The sequence below is a fragment of the Oncorhynchus keta genome, unplaced genomic scaffold (assembly GCF_023373465.1).
Source record: "Oncorhynchus keta strain PuntledgeMale-10-30-2019 unplaced genomic scaffold, Oket_V2 Un_contig_4221_pilon_pilon, whole genome shotgun sequence".
Lineage (NCBI taxonomy): Eukaryota > Metazoa > Chordata > Actinopteri > Salmoniformes > Salmonidae > Oncorhynchus > Oncorhynchus keta.
The window spans coordinates 12,411-30,814 of NW_026287652.1; the positions used below are offsets into that span (position 1 = coordinate 12,411).

At 46.5% G+C, this 18,404-nt stretch overlaps 1 protein-coding gene across 1 annotated transcript; it reads right to left on the reverse strand.

Annotated features, from left to right (window-relative positions):
* Positions 1–1,716: 1,716 nt before the first annotated feature.
* LOC127924527 (serine/threonine-protein kinase TBK1-like) lies at positions 1,717–12,212 on the reverse strand (the record flags this gene model as incomplete). Its single annotated transcript, XM_052509230.1, has 3 exons — positions 12,061–12,212; positions 10,378–10,484; positions 1,717–1,857 (listed from the first exon to the last, which is right to left on the reverse strand). Coding segments are annotated over exons 2-3 (228 nt in total), but the record flags the coding sequence as incomplete, so codon positions are not given.
* Positions 12,213–18,404: the final 6,192 nt, after the last annotated feature.

Consider the following 18,404-nt stretch of genomic DNA (forward strand, 5'->3'; position numbering starts at 1 on the left):
GTAGTGTTATTCTACTGATAGAGATACCTCCACTAGGTAGTGTTATTCTACACTGATAGAGATACCTCCACTAGGTAGTGTTATTCTACTGATAGAGATACCTCCACTAGGTAGTGTTATTCTACTGATAGAGATACCTCTAGGTAGTGTTATTCTACTGATAGAGATACCTCCACTAGTAGTTATTCTACTGATAGAGATACCTCCACTAGGTAGTGTTATTCTACTGTTATTCTACTGATAGAGATACCTCCACTAGGTAGTGTTATTCTACTGATAGAGATACCTCCACTAGGTAGTGTTATTCTACTGATAGAGATACCTCCTCTAGGTAGTGTTATTCTACAGATAGAGATACCTCCACTAGGTAGTGTTATTCTACTGATAGAGATACCTCCTCTAGGTAGTGTTATTCTACTGATAGAGATACCTCCACTAGGATATTCTACTGATAGAGATACTAGGTAGTGTTATTCTACTGATAGAGATACCTCCACTAGGTAGTGTTATTCTACTGATAGAGATACCTCCACTAGGTAGTGTTATTCTACTGATAGAGATACCTCCTCTAGGTAGTGTTATTCTACTGATAGAGATACCTCCCTAGGTAGTGTTATTCCTCTAGGTAGGTGTTATTCTACTGATAGAGATACCTCCACTAGGTAGTGTTATTCTACTGATAGAGATACCTCCACTAGGTAGTGTTATTCTACTGATAGAGATACCTCCTCTAGGTAGTGTTATTCTACTGATAGAGATACCTCCACTAGGTAGTGTTATTCTACTGATAGAGATACCTCCACTAGGTAGTGTTATTCTACTGATAGAGATACCTCCACTAGGTAGTGTTATTCTACTGATAGAGATACCTCCACTAGGTAGTGTTATTCTACTGATAGAGATACCTCCTCTAGGTAGTGTTATTCTACTGATAGAGATCCTCCACTAGGTAGTGTTATTCTACTGATAGAGATACCTCCTCTAGGTAGTGTTATTCTACTGATAGAGATACCTCCACTAGGTAGTGTTATTCTACTGATAGAGATACCTCCACTAGGTAGTGTTATTCTACTGATAGAGATACCTCCCTAGGTAGTGTTATTCTACTCTAGGTAGTGTTATTCTACTGATAGAGATACCTCCACTAGGTAGTGTTATTCTACTGATAGAGATACCTCCACTAGGTAGTGTTATTCTACTGATAGAGATACCTCCACTAGGTAGTGTTATTCTACTGATAGAGATACCTCCACTAGGTAGTGTTATTCTACTGATAGAGATACCTCCTCTAGGTAGTGTTATTCTACTGATAGAGATACCTCCTCTAGGTAGTGTTATTCTACTGATAGAGATACCTCCACTAGGTAGTGTTATTCTACTGATAGAGATACCTCCACTAGGTAGTGTTATTCTACTGATAGAGATACCTCCTCTAGGTAGTGTTATTCTACTGATAGAGATACCTCCTCTAGGTAGTGTTATTCTACAGATAGAGATACCTCCTCTAGGTAGTGTTATTCTACTGATAGAGATACCTCCTCTAGGTAGTGTTATTCTACTGATAGAGATACCTCCTCTAGGTAGTGTTATTCTACTGATAGTATATACTGATAGAGATACCTCCACTAGGTAGTGTTATTCTACAGATAGTATATACTGACAGAGATACCTCCTCTAGGTAGTGTTATCCTATAAATGACAGGGTATATAACTGACCTCCTCCTCCACAGCGAACAGCTTGACGATGTTCTTATGGTTGAGTTTCTTCAGGACCTCAAACTCTCTCATTTGGACGTCGAGTGGTCGCAGGAAACTGAGGTTGTTGAACACCTTCACAGCATATAGGTCCCCCGTTTTCTGGTGTTACAGAACACAGTGTTATATACAGGTGTGTTTTCAGGTGTTACAGAACACAGTGTTATATACAGGTGTGTTTTCAGGTGTTACAGAACACAGTGTTATATACAGGTGTGTTTTCTGGTGTTACAGAACACAGTGTTATATACAGGTGTGTTTTCTGGTGTTACAGAACACAGTGTTATATACAGGTGTGTTTTCTGGTGTTACAGAACACAGTGTTATATACAGGTGTGTTTTCAGGTGTTACAGAACACAGTGTTATATACAGGTGTGTTTTCAGGTGTTACAGAACACAGTGTTATATACAGGTGTGTTTTCAGGTGTTACAGAACACAGTGTTATATACAGGTGTGTTTTCAGGTGTTACAGAACACAGTGTTATATACAGGTGTGTTTTCAGGTGTTACAGAACACAGTGTTATATACAGGTGTGTTTTCAGGTGTTATAGAACACAGTGTTATATACAGGTGTGTTTTCTGGTGTTACAGAACACAGTGTTATATACAGGTGTGTTTTCAGGTGTTACAGAACACAGTGTTATATACAGGTGTGTTTTCAGGTGTTATAGAACACAGTGTTATATACAGGTGTGTTTTCAGGTGTTATAGAACACAGTGTTATATACAGGTGTGTTTTCAGGTGTTACAGAACACAGTGTTATATACAGGTGTGTTTTCTGGTGTTACAGAACACATAGTGTTATATACAGGTGTGTTTTCAGGTGTTACAGAACACAGTGTTATATACAGGTGTGTTTTCAGGTGTTACAGAACACAGTGTTATATACAGGTGTGTTTTCAGGTGTTACAGAACACAGTGTTATAACAGGTGTGTTTTCAGGTGTTTAGTGTTATATACAGGTGTGTTTTCAGGTGTTACAGAACACAGTGTTATATACAGGTGTGTTTTCAGGTGTTACAGAACACAGTGTTATATACAGGTGTGTTTTCAGGTGTTACAGAACACAGTGTTATATACAGGTGTGTTTTCAGGTGTTACAGAACACAGTGTTATATACAGGTGTGTTTTCAGGTGTTACAGAACACAGTGTTATATACAGGTGTGTTTTCAGGTGTTACAGAACACAGTGTTATATACAGGTGTGTTTTCAGGTGTTACAGAACACAGTGTTATATACAGGTGTGTTTTCAGGTGTTACAGAACACAGTGTTATATACAGGTGTGTTTTGTGTTTTCAGGTGTTACAGAACACAGTGTTATATACAGGTGTGTTTTCAGGTGTTACAGAACACAGTGTTATATACAGGTGTGTTTTCAGGTGTTACAGAACACAGTGTTATATACAGGTGTGTTTTCAGGTGTTACAGAACACAGTGTTATATACAGGTGTGTTTTCAGGTGTTACAGAACACAGTGTTATATACAGGTGTGTTTTCAGGTGTTACAGAACACAGTGTTATATACAGGTGTGTTTTCAGGTGTTACAGAACACAGTGTTTTATACAGAACAGGTGTGTTTTCAGGTGTTACAGAACACAGTGTTATATACAGGTGTGTTTTCAGGTGTTACAGAACACAGTGTTATATACAGGTGTGTTTTCAGGTGTTACAGAACACAGTGTTATATACAGGTGTGTTTTCAGGTGTTACAGAACACAGTGTTATATACAGGTGTGTTTTCAGGTGTTACAGAACACAGTGTTATATACACAGGTGTGTTTTCAGGTGTTACAGAACACAGTGTTATATACAGGTGTGTTTTCAGGTGTTACAGAACACAGTGTTATATACAGGTGTGTTTTCAGGTGTTACAGAACACAGTGTTATATACAGGTGTGTTTTCAGGTGTTACAGAACACAGTGTTATATACAGGTGTGTTTTCAGGTGTGTATAGGTGTGTTTTCAGGTGTTACAGAACACAGTGTTATATATACAGGTGTGTTTTCAGGTGTTACAGAACACAGTGTTATATACAGGTGTGTTTTCAGGTGTTACAGAACACAGTGTTATATACAGGTGTGTTTTCAGGTGTTACAGAACACAGTGTTATATACAGGTGTGTTTTCAGGTGTTACAGAACACAGTGTTATATACAGGTGTGTTTTCAGGTGTTACAGAACACAGTGTTATATACAGGTGTGTTTTCAGGTGTTACAGAACACAGTGTTATATACAGGTGTGTTTTCAGGTGTTAGGTGTGTTTTCAGGTGTTACCAGAACACAGTGTTATATACAGGTGTGTTTTCAGGTGTTACAGAACACAGTGTTATATACAGGTGTGTTTTCAGGTGTTACAGAACACAGTGTTATATACAGGTGTGTTTTCAGGTGTTACAGAACACAGTGTTATATACAGGTGTGTTTTCAGGTGTTACAGAACACAGTGTTATATACAGGTGTGTTTTTTTCAGGTGTTATAGAACACAGTGTTATATACAGGTGTGTTTTCAGGTGTTACAGAACACAGTGTTATATACAGGTGTGTTTTCAGGTGTTATAGTGTTACACAGTGTTATATACAGAACACAGTGTGTTTTCAGGTGTTACAGAACACAGTGTTATATACAGGTGTGTTTTCAGGTGTTACAGAACACAGTGTTATATACAGGTGTGTTTTCAGGTGTTACAGAACACAGTGTTATATACAGGTGTGTTTTCAGGTGTTACATACAGTGTTATATACAGGTGTTTTCAGGTGTTACAGAACACAGTGTTATATACAGGTGTGTTTTCAGGTGTTACAGAACACAGTGTTGTTTTCAGGTGTTACAGAACACAGTGTTATATACAGGTGTGTTTTCAGGTGTTACAGAACACAGTGTTATATACAGGTGTGTTTTCAGGTGTTACAGAACACAGTGTTATATACAGGTGTGTTTTCAGGTGTTACAGAACACATAGTGTTATATTCAGGTGTGTTTTCTGGTGTTACAGAACACAGTGTTATATACAGGTGTGTTTTCAGGTGTTACAGAACACAGTGTTATATACAGGTGTGTTTTCAGGTGTTACAGAACACAGTGTTATATACAGGTGTGTTTTCAGGTGTTACGGAACACAGTGTTATATACAGGTGTGTTTTCAGGTGTTACGGAACACAGTGTTATATACAGGTGTGTTTTCAGGTGTTACAGAACACAGTGTTATATACAGGTGTGTTTTCAGGTGTTACAGAACACAGTGTTATATACTGGTCTAGGAACGGTGGGTTAACTGGTCTAGGAACGGTGGGTTAACTGGTTTAGGAATGGTGGGTTAACTGGTCTAGGAACAGTGGGTTAACTGGTCTAGGAACGGTGGGTTAACTGGTTTAGGAACGGTGGGTTAACTGGTCTAGGAACAGTGGGTTAACTGGTCTAGGAACAGTGGGTTAACTGGTCTAGGAACGGTGGGTTAACTGGTCTAGGAACAGTGGGTTAACTGGTTTAGGAACGGTGGGTTAACTGGTTTAGGAATGGTGGGTTAACTGGTCTAGGAACAGTGGGTTAACTGGTCTAGGAACAGTGGGTTAACTGGTCTAGGAACAGTGGGTTAACTGGTCTAGGAACAGTGGGTTAACTGGTCTAGGAACAGTGGGTTAACTGGTCTGGGAGCAGTGGGTTAACTGGTCTAGGAACAGTGGGTTAACTGGTCTAGGAACAGTGGGTTAACTGGTCTAGGAACAGTGGGTTAACTGGTTTAGGAAAGGTGGGTTAACTGGTTTAGGAACGGTGGGTTAACTGGTTTAGGAACGGTGGGTTAACTGGTCTAGGAACGGTGGGTTAACTGGTCTAGGAACAGTGGGTTAACTGGTCTAGGAACAGTGGGTTAACTGGTCTAGGAACGGTGGGTTAACTGGTCTAGGAACGGTGGGTTAACTGGTCTAGGAACGGTGGGTTAACTGGTCTAGGAACAGTGGGTTAACTGGTCTAGGAACAGTGGGTTAACTGGTCTAGGAACAGTGGGTTAACTGGTCTAGGAACGGTGGGTTAACTGGTCTAGGAACAGTGGGTTAACTGGTCTAGGAACGGTGGGTTAACTGGTCTAGGAACAGTGGGTTAACTGGTCTAGGAACGGTGGGTTAACTGGTCTAGGAACAGTGGGTTATCTGGTCTAGGAACAGTGGGTTAACTGGTCTAGGAACAGTGGGTTAACTGGTCTAGGAACAGTGGGTTAACTGGTCTAGGAACGGTGGGTTAACTGCCTTGTTCAGGGGCAGAACGACATATTTATACCATGTCAATTTGGGGATTCAATCTAGCAACCTTTCGGTTACTGACCCAATGTTATAACCACTAGGCTACCCTGCCGTCCCGTATCTAGGGAATAGGTTGCCATCAGGGACACAGCTCTAGTAAGACAGTCCATCAGGGACACAGCCCTAGTAAGACAGTCCATCAGGGACACAGCCCTAGTGAGACAGTCCATCAGGGACACAGCCCTAGTGAGACAGTCCATCAGGGACACAGCCCTAGTGAGACAGTCCATCAGGTCCCATCAGGGACACAGCCCTAGTGAGACAGTCCATCAGGTCCCATCAGGGACACCGCCCTTGTGAGACAGTCCATCAGGGACACAGCCCTAGTGAGACAGTCCATCAGGTCCCATCAGGGACACAGCCCTAGTGAGACAGTCCATCAGGGACACAGCCCTAGTGAGACAGTCCATCAGGGACACAGCTCTAGTAAGACAGTCCATCAGGGACACAGCCCTAGTGAGACAGTCCATCAGGGACACAGCCCTAGTGAGACAGTCCATCAGGGACACAGCCCTAGTGAGACAGTCCATCAGGTCCCATCAGGGACACAGCCCTAGTGAGACAGTCCATCAGGTCCCATCAGGGACACCGCCCTTGTGAGACAGTCCATCAGGTCCCATCAGGGACATAGCCCTAGTGAGACAGTCCATCAGGTCCCATCAGGGACACAGCCCTTGTGAGACAGTCCATCAGGGACACAGCCCTAGTGAGACAGTCCATCAGGTCCCATCAGGGACACAGCCCTAGTGAGACAGTCCATCAGGGACACAGCCCTAGTGAGACAGTCCATCAGGGACACATCTCTAGTTAGACAGTCCATCAGGGATACAGCCCTAGTGAGACAGTCCATCAGGGACACAGCCCTAGTGAGACAGTCCATCAGGGACACAGCCCTAGTGAGACAGTCCATCAGGGACACAGCCCTAGTGAGACAGTCCATCAGGGACACAGCCCTAGTGAGACAGTCCATCAGGTCCCAGGGACACAGCCCTAGTGAGACAGTCCATCAGGTCCCATCAGGGACACAGCCCTAGTGAGACAGTCCATCAGGTCCCATCAGGGACACAGCCCTAGTGAGACAGTCCATCAGGGACACAGCCCTAGTGAGACAGTCATCAGGACACAGCCCATCAGGGACACAGCCCTAGTGAGACAGTCCATCAGGGACACAGCCCTAGTGAGACAGTCCATCAGGTCCCATCAGGGACACAGCCCTAGTGACAGACAGTCCATCAGGGACACAGCCCTAGTGAGACAGTCCTTCAGGGACACAGCCCTAGTGAGACAGTCCATCAGGGACACAGCCCTAGTGAGACAGTCCTTCAGGGACACAGCCCTAGTGAGACAGTCCATCAGGGACACAGCCCTAGTGAGACAGTCCATCAGGGACACAGCCCTAGTGAGACAGTCCATCAGGGACACAGTCCCAGTGAGACAGTCCATCAGGGACACAGCCCTAGTGAGACAGTCCTTCAGGGACACAGCCCTAGTGAGACAGTCCTTCAGGGACACAGCCCTAGTGAGACAGTCCATCAGGGACACAGCCCTAGTGAGACAGTCCATCAGGGACACAGCCCTAGTGAGACAGTCCATCAGGGACACAGCCCTAGTGAGACAGTCCATCAGGGACACAGCCCTAGTGAGACAGTCCTTCAGGGACACAGCCCTAGTGAGACAGTCCTTCAGGGACACAGCCCTAGTGAGACAGTCCATCAGGGACACAGCCCTAGTGAGACAGTCCATCAGGGACACAGCCCTAGTGAGACAGTCCATCAGGGACACAGCCCTAGTGAGACAGTCCTTCAGGGACACAGCCCTAGTGAGACAGTCCTTCAGGGACACAGCCCTAGTGAGACAGTCATTCAGAGACACAGCCCTAGTGAGACAGTCCTTCAGGGACACAGCCCTAGTGAGACAGTCATTCAGAGACACAGCCCTAGTGAGACAGTCCTTCAGGGACACAGCCCTAGTGAGACAGTCATTCAGAGACACAGCCCTCGTGAGACAGTCCTTCAGGGACACAGCCCTAGTGAGACAGTCATTCAGAGACACAGCCCTCGTGAGACAGTCCTTCAGGGACACAGCCCTAGTGAGACAGTCCTTCAGGGACACAGCCCTAGTGAGACAGTCCTTCAGGGACACAGCCCTAGTGAGACAGTCCTTCAGGGACACAGCCCTAGTGAGACAGTCCTTCAGGGACACAGCCCTAGTGAGACAGTCCTTCAGGGACACAGCCCTAGTGAGACAGTCCTTCAGGGACACAGCCCTAGTGAGACAGTCCTTCAGGGACACAGCCCTAGTGAGACAGTCCTTCAGGGACACAGCCCTAGTGAGACAGTTCATTAAGTGCCATAGATGTTCATTCTGTCAGAATCAAACAGACAGAACCAAACACAAAGACGTGTCCAGACCCATCCTAAAATGTGTTGGCATCCTCCCTCTAGTCGAGAGAGACCTGGGAAAGCCCCTGTGGAGACAGAAGGGAAAGCCCCTGTGGAGAGAGAAGGGTTAGCACGCTAGCTTAGACTGATATGGCTGAGCAGACAACCATAACCCTCTGAGACATGAACAGTTGGTGAAACGTCTCAAAATGGCGAGTTAGTGAGACAACAGACAGTGAACAACAGTACTATATTAGACTTCCTGTTCGGCCTACATGCCAACAACTAAAACAACACTACACTTCTGCTCTTGCATCCACGCAGGTGAGAGACTGCCAAGATGTTTGGTGGAGAGACTGCCAAGATGTTTGGTGGAGAGACTGCCAAGATGCTTGGTGGAGAGACTGCCAAGATGTTTGGTGGAGAGACTGCCAAGATGTTTGGTGGAGAGACTGCCAAGATGCTTGGTGGAGAGACTGCCAAGATGTTTGGTGGAGAGACTGCCAAGATGTTTGGTGGAGAGACTGCCAAGATGTTTGGTGGAGAGACTGCCAAGATGCTTGGTGGAGAGACTGCCAAGATGCTTGGTGGAGAGACTGCCAAGATGTTTGGTGGAGAGACTGCCAAGATGCTTGGTGGAGAGACTGCCAAGATGTTTGGTGGAGAGACTGCCAAGATGTTTGGTGGAGAGACTGCCAAGATGCTTGGTGGAGAGACTGCCAAGATGCTTGGTGGAGAGACTGCCAAGATGCTTGGTGGAGAGACTGCCAAGATGCTTGGTGGAGAGACTGCCAAGATGTTTGGTGGAGAGACTGCCAAGATGCTTGGTGGAGAGACTGCCAAGATGCTTGGTGGAGAGACTGCCAAGATGCTTGGTGGAGAGACTGCCAAGATGTCCCCCTCAGTTACAGTCCAGCCCCCCTCCCCTCAGTAACAGTGCCCCCCCCCCGCACCCGTTATCGTTCCCCCCACCCCTCAGTTACGTTCCAACCATTCCCCCACCCCCCAGTTACAGTCCCCCCTCCCTCAGTGCTGCCCATAGATACAGTTGAAGTCTGAAGTTTACATACACATAGGTTGGAGTCATTAAAACTTGTTTTTCAACCACTCCACATATTGCTTGTTAACAAACTATAGTTTTGGCAAGTCGGTTAGGACATCTACTTTGTGCATGACACAAGTAATTTTTCCAACAATTGTTTATAGACAGATAATTGAACTTATAATTCACTATATCACAATTCCAGTGGGTCAGAAGTTTACATTCACTACGTTGAATGTGCCTTTAAACAGATTGGAAAATTATATTACCAGTCCTGTACCTTGTGTCTACCACGGTAGATGTTAGCCCTGTACCTTGTGTCTGCCACGGTAGATGTTAGCCCTGTACCTTGTGTCTGCCACGGTAGATGTTAGCCCTGTACCTTGTGTCTGCCACGGTAGATGTTAGCCCTGTACCTTGTGTCTGCCACGGTAGATGTTAGCCCTGTACCTTGTGTCTGCCACGGTAGATGTTAGTGTTAGCCCTGTACCTTGTGTCTGCCACGGTAGATGTTAGTGTTAGCCCTGTACCTTGTGTCTGCCACGGTAGATGTTAGTGTTAGCCCTGTACCTTGTGTCTGCCATGGTAGATGTTAGCGTGTTAGCCCTGTACCTTGTGTCTGCCACGGTAGATGTTAGCGTGTTAGCCCTGTACCTTGTGTCTGCCACGGTAGATGTTAGCGTGTTAGCCCTGTACCTTGTGTCTGCCACAGTAGATGTTAGTGTTAGCCCTGTACCTTGTGTCTGCCACGGTAGATGTTAGCGTGTTAGCCCTGTACCTTGTGTCTGCCACAGTAGATGTTAGCCCTGTACCTTGTGTCTGCCACAGTAGATGTTAGTGTTAGCCCTGTACCTTGTGTCTGCCACAGTAGATGTTAGCGTGTTAGACCTGTACCTTGTGTCTGCCACGGTAGACGTTAGCTGTAGCTCCCTGGCCCAGCAGGTCTGAGATGAGCCACAGGTAGTTGGCTGTGCTCTGCATGATGATGGCTTCAGGTTCACCTGTAGTGGAGAACAAACCAGCACATTCAGACAGCACACTAAGGGGAATGACATATTGAACAACTAGCTCTGGTCCAGGGTGTTAGTGAGGCTCAACGTTAGCAAGCTGCACTAACGCCAAGGACCAGAGCTAACAGTGGTCCTGGGTCACTCATACAGTAGATAAAGAGAGCAACATTCGGTTATAGCAACTCCTGAAACAGTAACTGGCAATTAGTATCATGACTGTTGTAGCTATGGTCATAATAACATGCATCCTGTGTACTTCAAATGTAAATGTGTCTAGTCTGGTTTTGGCAGGTGTGTTCTAGCCACCAGTGCGGGTACACTGTCTACATGGTCCTTCTGTAGCTCAGTTGGTAGAGCATGGCGCTTGTAACGCCAGAGTAGTGGGTTCGATTCCCGGGACCACCCATACGTAGAATGTATGCACACATGACTGTAAGTCGCTTTGGTTAAAAGCGTCTGCCAAATGGCATATATTATGATGAGATTATTATGGATAAAAGTGAGAATATTTGGATTTGTCAAACGGCATCAAGAGCATCACCATGACTTTCACTGTGAAGTTCATCATATAATGTATTTCACCTGCAGCCTGATAAACTGCACCGCTTCCTGAATCGTAGTGGGAGACACCATATCATCCCATGACTCCAAATGGGTTATAAATCGGTTATAAATATTTGCGAATAAAGGAGGTCTCAAACCGCCATTTCGCACATAATTAAATTTACCTACATAAAAATATTCCACCATGATGAACTATTATCTAAGGGCATTTATAAAATTGTACTAAAACTTCCTGTTTCCAACACAGCTGTCGTGCTAAAAATACGACTTTTACTGGCATTAAAAACTGTCGATGCGTTTAGTAAAATCCACTTCCTGACTCAGCAGCCAATAGGAGGCCTCGCTGATCCACTGAGCAGTTAGAGAAAGAATCAAACCCACCGCATTAAATCTAGACTAGAGGGATAATCCATTATATACTGTATTAGCTGGATCTCAACGCAGTGTGAAACTGACGATAACTTTTATAACACCGTGACGCCACGGGAAACCGGCCCAACGCCTTCACAATGACGATAAAACTGCTCTCTATCCATGACAATGTCCGAGCCAGATGTCAAAGTCTAACGTTATAGTAATGGTCAGAAACGTCATTTGACTATGACAAAATGCTGTAGTAACGTATCTAGGTAGCTAAAGTTGTGTGACCGAACTACGCATCAGGCTATTCACCACAAGCAATGGTTTGTGTTACCTTTTAATAATGTCTTCTTAACGAGCTCACTGCACCAAATAACGCCGAAGGAGGAGGAAAATGTATTTTAGATAAACGTTTTATTCGTGTCTCGTCAGTCGGTCTGATTCACAGTGAAAAACAACAACAAAGATGATGACAGTTCCCACCTCCACAAAACGATATACACCGATATTACACAAGTACACCGGGGAAGGACGACACCGTGTGCAGTTAAAACACCTTGTAGTCATACAATATAACTTTACATTTTTACGTTTTTGTCAGGTAAAAATCACAAGTATAATTAGGTTGTGTTTATTTCCTTACCTCCGGAAAAAAACAGAATCCTTTCACTTCTGGATCACGTGATGGGAATAACCCAATCAGAAAGCAGCTATGGAAAAGGGGGTGTGGTTCCTCTTTACCGTACTTCCTGGTAAAGAAGAGACATATGAGTCATAAGAAAGCGACCGAGTGTCGTTTTGATTTCAGGTGCATCGGCCCAGTTGTCTTTTCATAGAGCCTGGATGGGGAAAACGAAAGCACCGACAACCGAGTTTATAAAAACACAGAGGTGCAACATCTTAACACTTCCGGGAACACTTTCGAAGCAGATCAGAACGGAGTTTGAGAAGTAAATTAGAGAAGTGAGCAATTATTCTTCAGATGTACGTTTTCTCGAAATCTAAAGGCACAACCGGCCAATGTCTTTAGTAGTTGAACATTTTACTACTCCAACCTCGTGAAGATAAACGGATACCTTTTTAAAATGCTCGTCAAAAACAACTTTATATCGAAGGAGCGCCTTATGAGAGATGACGGTTGGCACATGCGCAGTTCGGCGCGAGTTGAGTTCGCCCCGAAAACGTGTTAATGCGCATGAGTTTAGCTATCCGACGTCGCCTACAAGCGTGAGCTGGGATTTCTATCTTCATACTGTACTGTCTTTGGCAACAGTCACGCTCAATAATCATGGATTTATCCTATATTAGTTCAAGATTGTGGTGAATTAGAGCGGGACAGCACGGTACCTGTTAAAGATAACCCCCCGGGGAAATGTTGGTTGCTGCTCTGTGCATACATAACACACTGGAAGATAGACAAAAGGACATATACAGACAATACAGTAGAAAAGTGCAATTCATGAGCATTCAATGATTCATCTGCACATAAAATACTAATAGTCACATGTGCCAAATACAACAGGTAACCTTACAGTGAAATGCTTACTTACAATGCAGTTAAAAAAATATGAAATAAGAAATAAAAAGTAACAAGTAGTTAAAGAGCAGCAGTAAAATATCAATAGCGAAGGGCGCAGTGGTCTAAGGATTCTGGGTTCGAGTCCAGGCTCTGTCTCAGTGGTCTAAGGCTGTGCCACCAGAGATTCTGGGTTCGAGTCCAGGCTCTGTCTCAGTGGTCTAAGGCTCTGCCACCAGAGATTCTGGGTTCGAGTCCAGGCTCTGTCTCAGTGGTCTAAGGCTGTGCCACCAGAGATTCTGGGTTCGAGTCCAGGCTCTGTCTCAGTGGTCTAAGGCTGTGCCACCAGAGATTCTGGGTTCGAGTCCAGGCTCTGTCTCAGTGGTCTAGGGAGGGCTGTGCCACCAGAGATTCTGGGTTTGAGCCAGGCTCTGTCTCAGTGGTCTAAGGCTCTGCCACCAGAGATTCTGGGTTCGAGTCCAGGCTCTGTCTCAGTGGTCTAAGGCTCTGCCACCAGAGATTCTGGGTTCGAGTCCAGGCTCTGTCTCAGTGGTCTAAGGCTGTGCCACCAGAGATTCTGGGTTCGAGTCCAGGCTCTGTCGCAGCCGGCCGTGACTGGGAGGCCCATGGGGCAACGCACAATTGGCCCAGCGTCGTCCGGGTTAGGGAGGGTTTGGCCGGCAGGGATATCCTTGTCTCATCGCGCACTAGCGACTCCTGTGTCGGGCCGGGCGCAGTGCACGTTGTCAGTGTTGTGTCATCGACAAACTTAACGATCATGTTGGAGTCGTGCAGTCATGAGTGAACAGAGCACGCACCCCTCAGGCCCCTGTGTTGAGGATCAGTGTGGCGAATGTGTTGTTGTGGAGAATTGTCTCAGAAATATAACATATTATTATTAATATAACACTCTTACAAGAACTTGTGAATTCAATATACACTTTAATACAAAACTGAGCCCCTCCATGGAAGGACCCTATCACTAACATAACAGGGCCTCCATGGAAGGACCCTATCACTAACATAACAGGGCCTCCATGGAAGGACCCTATCACTAACATAACAGGGCCTCCATGGAAGGACCCTATCACTAACATAACAGGCTGAGCCCCTCCATGGAAGGACCCTATCACTAACATAACAGGGCTGAGCCCCTCCATGGAAGGACCCTATCACTAACATAACAGGGCTGAGCCCCTCCATGGAAGGACCCTATCACTAACATAACAGGGCCTCCATGGAAGGACCCTATCACTAACATAACAGGCCCCTCCATGGAAGGACCCTATCACTAACATAACAGGGCCTCCATGGAAGGACCCTATCACTAACATAACAGGGCTGAGCCCCTCCATGGAAGGACCCTATCACTAACATAACAGGCCCTCCATGGAAGGACCCTATCACTAACATAACAGGGCTGAGCCCCTCCATGGAAGGACCCTATCACTAACATAACAGGGCCTCCATGGAAGGACCCTATCACTAACATAACAGGGCTGAGCCCCTCCATGGAAGGACCCTATCACTAACATAACAGCCCCTCCATGGAAGGACCCTATCACTAACATAACAGGGCTGAGCCCCTCCATGGAAGGACCCTATCACTAACATAACAGGGCTGAGCCCCTCCATGGAAGGACCCTATCACTAACATAACAGCCCCTCCATGGAAGGACCCTATCACTAACATAACAGCCCCTCCATGGAAGGACCCTATCACTAACATAACAGGGCCGAGCCCCTCCATGGAAGGACCCTATCACTAACATAACAGGGCCTCCATGGAAGGACCCTATCACTAACATAACAGGGCCTCCATGGAAGGACCCTATCACTAACATAACAGGGCCTCCATGGAAGGACCCTATCACTAACATAACAGGGCCTCCATGGAAGGACCCTATCACTAACATAACAGGGCCGAGCCCCTCCATGGAAGGACCCTATCACTAACATAACAGGGCCTCCATGGAAGGACCCTATCACTAACATAACAGGGCCTCCATGGAAGGACCCTATCACTAACATAACAGGGCCTCCATGGAAGGACCCTATCACTAACATAACAGGGCCTCCATGGAAGGACCCTATCACTAACATAACAGGGCCTCCATGGAAGGACCCTATCACTAACATAACAGCCCCTCCATGGAAGGACCCTATCACTAACATAACAGGGCCTCCATGGAAGGACCCTATCACTAACATAACAGGGCTGAGCCCCTCCATGGAAGGACCTTATCACTAACATAACAGCCCCTCCATGGAAGGACCCTATCACTAACATAACAGCCCCTCCATGGAAGGACCCTATCACTAACATAACAGCCCCTCCATGGAAGGACCCTATCACTAACATAACAGCCCCTCCATGGAAGGACCCTATCACTAACATAACAGGGCTGAGCCCCTCCATGGAAGGACCCTATCACTAACATAACAGGGCTGAGCCCCTCCATGGAAGGACCTTATCACTAACATAACAGGGCCTCCATGGAAGGACCCTATCACTAACATAACAGGGCCTCCATGGAAGGACCCTATCACTAACATAACAGGGCCTCCATGGAAGGACCCTATCACTAACATAACAGGGCCTCCATGGAAGGACCCTATCACTAACATAACAGGGCCTCCATGGAAGGACCCTATCACTAACATAACAGGGCCTCCATGGAAGGACCCTATCACTAACATAACAGGGCCTCCATGGAAGGACCTTATCACTAACATAACAGGGCTGAGCCCCTCCATGGAAGGACCCTATCACTAACATAACAGGGCCTCCATGGAAGGACCCTATCACTAACATAACAGGACCTCCATGGAAGGACCCTATCACTAACATAACAGGGCCTCCATGGAAGGACCTTATCACTAACATAACAGCCCCTCCATGGAAGGACCCTATCACTAACATAACAGGGCCTCCATGGAAGGACCCTATCACTAACATAACAGGGCCTCCATGGAAGGACCCTATCACTAACATAACAGGGCCTCCATGGAAGGACCTTATCACTAACATAACAGCCCCTCCATGGAAGGACCCTATCACTAACATAACAGGGCCTCCATGGAAGGACCCTATCACTAACATAACAGGGCCTCCATGGAAGGACCCTATCACTAACATAACAGGGCCTCCATGGAAGGACCTTATCACTAACATAACAGCCCCTCCATGGAAGGACCCTATCACTAACATAACAGGGCCTCCATGGAAGGACCCTATCACTAACATAACAGGGCCTCCATGGAAGGACCCTATCACTAACATAACAGGACCTCCATGGAAGGACCCTATCACTAACATAACAGGGCTGAGCCCCTCCATGGAAGGACCCTATCACTAACATAACAGGGGAGCCCCTCCATGGAAGGACCTATCACTAACATAACAGCCCCTCCATGGAAGGACCCTATCACTAACATAACAGGGCCTCCATGGAAGGACCCTATCACTAACATAACAGGGCCCCTCCATGGAAGGACCCTATCACTAACATAACAGGGGAGCCCCTCCATGGAAGGACCCTATCACTAACATAACAGAGCCCCTCCATGGAAGGACCCTATCACTAACATAACAGGGCTGAGCCCCTCCATGGAAGGACCCTATCACTAACATAACAGGGCCTCCTCCATGGAAGGACCTTATCACTAACATAACAGGGCCTCCATGGAAGGACCTATCACTAACATAACAGCCCCTCCATGGAAGGACCCTATCACTAACATAACAGGCCCCTCCATGGAAGGACCCTATCACTAACATAACAGGGCCTCCATGGAAGGACCCTATCACTAACATAACAGCCCCTCCATGGAAGGACCCTATCACTAACATAACAGGGCCTCCATGGAAGGACCCTATCACTAACATAACAGGGCTGAGCCCCTCCATGGAAGGACCCTATCACTAACATAACAGCCCCTCCATGGAAGGACCCTATCACTAACATAACAGGGCCTCCATGGAAGGACCCTATCACTAACATAACAGGGCTGAGCCCCTCCATGGAAGGACCCTATCACTAACATAACAGGGCTGAGCCCCTCCATGGAAGGACCCTATCACTAACATAACAGGGCTGAGCCCCTCCATGGAAGGACCCTATCACTAACATAACAGGGCCTCCATGGAAGGACCCTATCACTAACATAACAGGGCCTCCATGGAAGGACCCTATCACTAACATAACAGGGCCTCCATGGAAGGACCCTATCACTAACATAACAGGCCCCTCCATGGAAGGACCCTATCACTAACATAACAGCCCCTCCATGGAAGGACCCTATCACTAACATAACAGGGCTGAGCCCCTCCATGGAAGGACCCTATCACTAACATAACAGCCCCTCCATGGAAGGACCCTATCACTAACATAACAGGGCCGAGCCCCTCCATGGAAGGACCCTATCACTAACATAACAGCCCCTCCATGGAAGGACCCTATCACTAACATAACAGGGCCTCCATGGAAGGACCTTATCACTAACATAACAGGGCCGAGCCCCTCCATGGAAGGACCCTATCACTAACATAACAGCCCCTCCATGGAAGGACCCTATCACTAACATAACAGGGCCCCTCCATGGAAGGACCTTATCACTAACATAACAGCCCCTCCATGGAAGGACCCTATCACTAACATAACATGGGGACCCTATCACTAACATAACAGCCCCTCCATGGAAGGACCCTATCACTAACATAACAGCCCCTCCATGGAAGGACCCTATCACTAACATAACAGGGGCCTCCATGGAAGGACCCTATCACTAACATAACAGGAGCCCCTCCATGGAAGGACCCTATCACTAACATAACAGGGCCCCTCCATGGAAGGACCCTATCACTAACATAACAGGGGCCCCTCCATGGAAGGACCCTATCACTAACATAACAGCCCCTCCATGGAAGGACCCTATCACTAACATAACAGGGCTGAGCCCCTCCATGGAAGGACCCTATCACTAACATAACAGGAGCCCCTCCATGGAAGGACCCTATCACTAACATAACAGGGCTGAGCCCCTCCATGGAAGGACCTTATCACTAACATAACAGGGCCTCCATGGAAGGACCTTATCACTAACATAACAGCCCCTCCATGGAAGGACCCTATCACTAACATAACAGGGCCTCCATGGAAGGACCCTATCACTAACATAACAGCCCCTCCATGGAAGGATCCTATCACTAACATAACAGGGCCTCCATGGAAGGACCCTATCACTAACATAACAGGGCTGAGCCCCTCCATGGAAGGACCTTATCACTAACATAACAGGGCCTCCATGGAAGGACCTTATCACTAACATAACAGCCCCTCCATGGAAGGACCCTATCACTAACATAACAGGCCCCTCCATGGAAGGACCTATCACTAACATAACAGGGGGCCCCTCCATGGAAGGACCCTATCACTAACATAACAGGGGAGCCCCTCCATGGAAGGACC